Below are 7642 nucleotides of genomic sequence, written 5' to 3' on the forward strand. Positions count from 1 at the left end.
TCTTCCACCTACCTCTAATCCCTCCTCCCCACTGCTGCTGGAATCATGCCCAGTTCCTTTTCCAGACCTTTGATCACTTGGTGGCTTGTGGTCCAATTTCTCCACTCCCCCTTTTAAACATGGCACTCTGCGTAGGACAGTGTATTCTAATCTTTAGTCCTGGGTAGAACTGGGAATGATACCAAAGTTTTCTCATTCTCAGGCCAACTACTATCTCCTGTTTGTTCTCCTGAGCGTTTTCATCCTCAAAGCCTCACAAGGAGGGGTGGGGATTGGCAGAGGATAGTATTAACTGACAAACATTTTTAAAAGACCAATTCAAATGTATGCATCCTTGGTATATACCAGCAGATGCTATGTGGGTGGTTATATTTTATTGCATTCATTGTAGGCTTAGGTTTGGGTTGTGAGTGAAATAGGGTGGTCTGACCCCGTGGTGGGAGGTGGGAGCCTTTGGAAAACAGGAAGATGGCGTTAGCTTCTCCTATCCAATTCTCCTTCTTCCCAGTTGATTTGGTGAGTAATCTTAAGGAATGGGCACCTGCCCTTTTGGCAGTTCCTTGGGAACCGTTATCAATGTTTGTTTCCTGACTCCTAGCAGGCCTCTGGGGTGCAGCTATTATGTTTAAGTAAACAGGCCACTTGCCTATTCAACAGGCAGCTTGATGGAAGCCTACGCCTAGAGCTTGTCAAATCACTTTGTGGTTGAGAGTCTGCCAGGCCTAGAGGTGGTGAGATGAGCTGAGCAGGGTTGATGATCGATGCAGCAGAAGCCTCCCTGGACTGAGGCGGGAAGGCAGAGTTTGAGACCCAAGGTGTGAATATAAAGACACCGTTGGCCCAGGTCCCCAAACACCTGTTTCCCCCACCTCCCCTCTCCATGTGGGAGAAGCTGGGGAGAGTTGATGTTCCCTCCGTGTAACAGATGGTTCCTGCGCTCGGCAGGAGGCAGCGGGTTATGAAAGCAGGTTTGATGGAACGGTTTTACCTGAAGGAGGTGTTAATCTCTAAATAACCATGAGTGGGCTTATAGGCATTAGTCATAATTGAGGTTTTTCTCTGAGATAGCTCGCAGTCATGTTATCTTATGACCAGGGTGTCTTGGATATGACACCCCCTGAACATGGATAATTATATAGTACCAAAAGGTATAGAAAGTGCATGCACACACTCAAGTTTTACTGTTAAAAATAATCCAGCAGGGAGCCTGTGAGAACACATGACTTTCCTCATCAAAGTTGTTAAGGAAGAGGTTTCTAAGTTACCAAACTTACTGACAGTTAAGCCTTCCCGAGGCGTGTGTGGGAATTAGAAGCCAAGTCTGTGATAACTGGGTAGAAGCTGTGGCAAATTAGCAGTCCTTCTTCGACGGGGAAGGGTGGGCAGAGAGGGGGAGCCGGTCTCCCAGTTGAGCTTCTCTTTGGCAGAACAGTTGGGCAGTTATGACCTCCCCATGCCACCCTGAGTTAAGTGCAGAGCTGCTTAATTACAAGCGAAAGACTTTGACTAAAATTAAAGGGAACCCCCCACACATTCTTCACAGTTGATCAGAAAATAGATTAAATTAACAAGGAGCTGGGCAGGCTTTTTTGATGCCAAGGAGAAGGCTCCCGAACTCCCAGCAGCCAGATTGAGTGTGAAAGACTAGAAGTGGGAAAATGGGAGTGTGGAAAGACACGGCCTGTGAGCAGAATGGAGCAAACACAGAGGCCTTGCAGTCAAGAAAGACAGGGCAGACTTTTTTTTCTTCTTTTTTTAACATCTTTATTGGAGTATAATTGCTTTACAATGGTGTGTTAGTTTAGGCTTTATAACAAAGTGAATCAGCTATACGTATACATATATCCCCATATCCCCTCCCTCTTGCGTCTCCCTCCCACCCGCCCTATCCCACCCCTCTAGGTGGTCACAGAGCACCGAGCTGATGTCCCTGTGTTATGTGGCTGCTTCCCACTAGCTATCTATTTTACATTTGGTAGTGTATATATGTCCATGCCACTCTCTCACTTCGTCCCAGCTTACCTTTCCCCCTCCCCGTGTCCTCAAGTCCATTCTCTACATGTGCGTCTTACTCCTGTCCTGCCCCTAGGTTCTTCAGAACCTTTTTTTTTTTTTTTTTTTAGATTCCATATATGTGTTAGCATACGGTATTTGTTTTTCTCTTTCTGACAGGGCAGACTTTGAACTGAGTAAGCCTTCAGGAATACACAGGGATACTGTGTTTTGTTTGGTTGTGGTTTTAGTGGTGAGGAAGGGGATACGCCCTAAAATTAGACAATGACGGTAATATGCACAGAATGGGAATATTAGGGTTCAGAGCTAAAGGGCTTGAATTGCATTGCTCAGCATTGTGTGATGAAGGTAGCTTGGAGTAAGTGAATGGGAGGTAAGTATACGATTAAAGTGTGGGATTAGGGGGAATTCCCTGGCGGTCCAGTGGTTAGGACTCCACGGTTTCACTGCCGAGGGCCCAGGTTCGATCCCTGGTCGGGGAACTAGGATCCCACAAGCCATGTGGCGTGGCCAATACATAACTAACTAACTAAGTAACTAAATAAATAAATAAAGGTATGGGATTAGAAGGGACATATTAGAATGCATTTTTGGAGGCAGTTTCATAGGCAGTAGCTCATTGGAGTCAACCTTCCGGCGTTTCTGTGCAGTGGGTGGGGCAGGCATGGGTCCCCTGAGTCACCCAGCCGATTAGAGGTGACTGGGAGTAGACCCACCACGGACACCCTGGGGAAAAGCTCTGAAGCAACAGGTGAGACTTTTGGACCTAAAACAATCGAAAGCACTAAATAAACAGAAAACAAAAACCAAAAGCAGAAAAATGAAGCCTTTACTGTGTGCCAAGCCTGGTTTTTACGGCCTTACCTATGGTGTTTCGTATTACTGTCCTCATGTTGCAGATAAAGAGACTGATGTTTAGAGGTAGTTAAATAATGTTTTCAAGGTCGTATAGCTAATTCTATAGATGAGGAAAGCAATGTACCAGAAAGGTAGAATGATTTCCCATGGTCATCCAGCTAGCTCTTGGCAGGGCCTGAAATAGAACCTAGGTCTCATGACACTTCCCAACGTGCTGCTTCCTGGGGAGGCTCTGGGAAGCTACCAGAAGGTCTTTCGAGGGCTGGGAGAGGGCTGGTCAGGCTGCAGGTGGAGAGAGCCGCAGTCACAGTGGTGGTCAGGATTCAGAGGAGGCAGGGAGCCCAACACGTTGCAGCGTCCTGGGAAGGACGTAACCAGGGACTGGGAAGAAAAGGTGATCAGAAGCGTGTTAGCGAAGGTGCTGTGAAGACGGTGAGGACAGGGGAGGGGGCCTGACTTGGCAGTTCCAGGCCCGCAAGAGAAACACGACTCCCACCGTGCTTTAGGACGTGCACTCGTGCACACCCCCAAATACAGGGAGTGGGAGGTCCAAACACAGGGGCCCTCAAAGTGTTGACAAGGTGGTTGGGAAGAAGAAATGTCAACAGCTAACGAAGAGACTGAATGTGACCACTGCTGGGGGAGAGGCCAAATCTGGTCCTGGAGAACAGGACTGGGTGTCACAGACCTGGGTTCTCTTTCAGCCTCTGCCACCAGCTGGCTTGGTGGCCTGAGGCATTTGCTCTGCTTTTCTGGCTCACACATCTGTAGAATTAGCGTGTGGCCGGAGGCCCCTTTGGAATTGGCCTAGGACGGGGTTTGGTAAACCATGGCCTACAGGCCAGATCACACCACTGTGTTTGTGTGGCTCGTGAGCTAACAATAGCTTTTATACTTTTAATGGTTGGAAAAAATAAAAAGAAGAAGATTTTGTGCCGCATGAAAATGATATGAAATTCAAATACCAGTGTCCATAAAGGCAGTTTTCTTGGGACAAAGCCACACCCGTTCATTTACACACTGTCTGTGGCGGCGTTCATACCACAAGGGCAGAGATGAGTAGTTGTGACACTGTGGCCGACGAAGCCGAAAATATTTACTCTCTGGCCATTTACGGAAAGGGATTGCCAACCCTGGTCTAGAAGCTGAGTGCCCCCGCTTTGAGTTCTGGCCAATGGGTGGACCAGCAGGGGGGTCTCCTTCTCCTCTCCCCCAGCCTGATGACAAAGTGAGGGCAGCAGAGGGATGTTGCATGAAGTGACTTGTACAGAGCCACCTAGCAAGGTTGAATGAAAAGCCAGTAGAAAGGAGAATAAACTATGGAGGGGGAAAGGGAAAATGGGCGTGGCAGAGGGGGGGTGATTCCCCAGTGAATACCAGGCAGGAGCCCCCCTGCCACCTGTGGCAGGAAGCTCAGGCTCTAAGCTCTTTTTTTTTAACATCTTTATTGGAGTATAATTGCTTTACAATGGTGTGTTAGTTTCTGCTGTATAAAAAAGTGATCAGCTATATGTATACATATATCCCCATATCCCCTCCCTCTTGCGTCTCCCTCCCACCCGCCCTATCCCACCCCTCTAGGTGGTCACAGAGCACCGAGCTGATGTCCCTGTGCTATGTGGCTGCTTCCCACTAGCTACCTATTTTACGTTTGGTAGTGTATATATGTCCATGCCACTCTCTCACTTCGTCCCAGCTTACCCTTCCCCCTCCCCGTGTCCTCAAGTCCGTTCTCTAGTAGGTCTGTGTCTTTATTCCCATCCTGCCCCTAGATTCTTCATAACCTTTTTTTTTTTCAGATTCCATATGTGGCACATATATACAATGGAATATTACTCAGCCATAAAAAGAAGTGAAATTGAGTTAGTTGTAGTGAGGTGGATGGACCTAGAATCTGTCATACAGAGTGAAGTAAGTCAGAAAGAGAAAAACAAATACCGTATGCTAACACATATATATAGCTCTCAGCTCTTGCGTGAAGCTGAGCTTGGATTCCCTGCTGGGTAACTGAACAGGGATACTTTCTCTCTTCTGAGCAAAGGCAGCCATGGGTAACGCTCTCTTCTGGGCCTCCAGGTCTGTGGACAGTGTAGGGCGGAGCGCCCCACCCTGGGAGCCAGCAGATTCCGCCCTCAGGACTGGACCCTGGCTCTTCCCTCACTGGGGACACTTTCCCCCTAGAGCAAGGGTGGGCAAACAGCCTGTGGGCCAAATGGGGCCCACCCCTGTCCTTGTAAATAGAGTTGCCTGGGAACACAGGGAACACAGCCGCAGTCCCTTTCTTATGTATTGTCTATGGCTGTTCTTGTGCTACAGGGGCAGGGGGGAGTGGTTGGATCAGAGACCATGTGGCTCCCAAAGCCAAAACCATTTAGAGAAAAAGTTAGCTGAGCCCTGCTCTCGATCGTAACAGGGCTTATTCCTTCTCATCAATCTGGTCTCTCAGGTTAAAGCCCTCCCGACCCCCCGTAAGAATAAGAATTACTCACTCGCTGGTGCCATACTTTATTTTCCTCATAGCAGTTATTAGTCATTGAAAATATCTATTTACTTGTGGATTTAACACCAGCCTTTTCTCACTATGATAATTTAAGTTGCAAGGACTTTGGTTCACTGATATATTCCAATGCCTGGAATGAAGGAATGAATGAATTGCAGCTGGTGCCCTTCTCCAGATGCCAGAAATCCAGAGAGAAGCTCCTCTGCCCACCCCCTCCCGCCCCCATTGTGGCCGGTCCTTATTCTGGGTCCTGGGAAGTGAATGGCTCAGGTCCAGAAGTCCTAGAACATTTAACCCACAGCCTCCTCTCTTTTGCTTCCTTAGGGGGTCTTGAGGAGCAATGGCCACAGAAGCCCCTGTGAAAATAGCCCCCCCCGAACGCAGCACTGTTGTCAGAACAGCAGCTGACAGCTTCGTTTGGCAGCCAGACTCACTAAACATGCACGTCACGAGACCCAAGTCCGCCAAGGGACGTACTCGTCCAAGTCTGCATAAGCCCGCAGGCACGGAGGGATGCGGCAGCCTCACACCATCTTCACCTCCAGCCATTCCCTGCGAGTCGCCGAGCAGCCAGAAACCGGGAGCCTGCACACCCAAATCTCCAAATCAGGGAGCCCCCGATGAGGTCCCGGAGCTGCTGCAGCAGGTGCCCATAGGGGCATCCTCTTCCCTCAATAAATACCCAGTCCTTCCTTCCATCAACAGGAAGACCCTGGAGGAGGGGGCCCTGGAAACAGTTGCTAAAAAGACTGGTTCCCTGAAGCTGAGCAGCACCCAGGCTCTTTACCAAGCGGAGACCTGCACCGTGAAGATGAGTGAAGAAGATTCCCGAGCTCAACCTTGTTCCCCGGAGAGGAAATTCATCGTGCGGACCAAGAGACAAAGCTCCTACAGGGCCAGAGACCTGGAGGAACCATCAGATCAAGAGCCAAGGCTGCTGCTTGCTGTCAGATCACCATCAGGACGAAGGTTTGTCCACCATTTCCGGCCAACTGATGACTTATACACCGTTGTCGCCGTGGCCGAACACAAGAACAAGGCCACCTACCGACACTGCAGCATTGAAACGATGGAAGTGCCCAGGAGGCATTTCTCTGACCTCACCAAGTCTCTGCAGGAGTGCGGAATCCTCCACAAGTCGGTGCTGGGCATCTCACAGGAAGATGCGGAGGGAGGGCCCTGAGTCCGCAGCTACCCAGCTGGGGTCCTGGGTCTCTGAGCAAGGAGCCTGCTTGGGTGCCACAGCCTCCCAGGCAGCTTGGTTCCAAGTGCCATGTGAATCTGGTGCAGCTGTGACTCTTGGGACACTCACCCTCAGAGCATCTTCTCTGAAGCAGTGAAATCTACACAGGCACCAGATGCATTAAGAAGATTCTCTTCCAGTTGTTAAATTCTCTCCACCACAGGAGTGAACTGGCAAGTGACCAAGGCTGTTCCTGGAACAGCTGTGACCAGGCCTTCTCCTTTTCTCCTTGGGTCCTTTCTGAAGCACCTGCTTACCTTTACAATGAACTTGCACTCTCTTGAAGCCAATGGTTTGCCTTTCTGTATTTGATGCAGAATTAAACACTTCCCAGAGAGGATTCTGGTCTGGTAAATAACCAGGGTTCAGGAAATACTGCACTGGCATTTGTGTTTCTTGCAAGCATCTTTAAGAAACAGGCGCTTGACCCTATTTTGGGAGCCACCCCTTTGCCAAGCTCGGTGGCTCGAGTTTCTCGGGGATTACCGTTTGTGTGAAGTGGTTTCAGAGGAAAGAATAGGTCTTCAGCTAATACAAATCCCCCAATACACCAACATTTCAGAAAGAGCCCCAGAGCTGGAAAGTGAATCCCTTCCATAAGCAGGGATTAGCCAGGAGCTACTTTATTTTTAATAGAGAATGACGAGGTTTACAATTTTTGGTAGCTACTCTCTGCACAAAATTTTCCCAAAACTGAGAAAAGCCAGTGTAATCTTACATCCTTTGCTTTTGTCAGTGGTGGCATCTTTTGTTTTGAAATGGCACAAACCTACAAGTCTGCACCAGCTTGTAGGAAAGACCCCCTTGGCTTATCTGGGTGTAGATACATTGTTTTATCCCCCAGTTTCAGGGTCTCCCCTACTTCAAACACGGACGCTCCCTTGAGACGACAGGGGTGCCCCCGTGTTCTGATTTAGAATCCCCCAGAGGAAGAGGGCGCCTCGGTTTGGTGTCGCTTTGCTGTGCCTACGCTGAGACCATGTGCCCAAATAAATGTCTGGTCGATCAGCATGACACCCGTAGCTGTG

The 7642-nt window shown here is 49.1% G+C and overlaps 1 protein-coding gene across 1 annotated transcript; it reads left to right on the plus strand.

Moving 5' to 3' along the window:
- The first annotated feature begins 5543 nt into the window (after positions 1-5543).
- UBXN10 (UBX domain protein 10) lies at positions 5544-6906 on the plus strand. The gene has a single exon (XM_082615126.1). The coding sequence runs from the start codon at positions 5712-5714 to the stop codon at positions 6552-6554; it is 843 nt and encodes a 280-aa protein (XP_082471252.1). The 5' UTR covers positions 5544-5711; the 3' UTR covers positions 6555-6906.
- The last annotated feature ends 736 nt before the right edge of the window (positions 6907-7642 follow it).

This window comes from Mesoplodon mirus (assembly GCF_964341445.2).
Source record: "Mesoplodon mirus genome assembly, chromosome: 3".
Taxonomy (NCBI): domain Eukaryota; kingdom Metazoa; phylum Chordata; class Mammalia; order Artiodactyla; family Ziphiidae; genus Mesoplodon; species Mesoplodon mirus.

What these genes read in the sequence shown, in the direction of transcription:
- UBXN10 (XM_082615126.1), top strand. Translation starts at nt 5,712, where the DNA reads ATGGCCACAGAAGCCCCTGTGAAAATAGCCCCCCCCGAACGCAGCACT.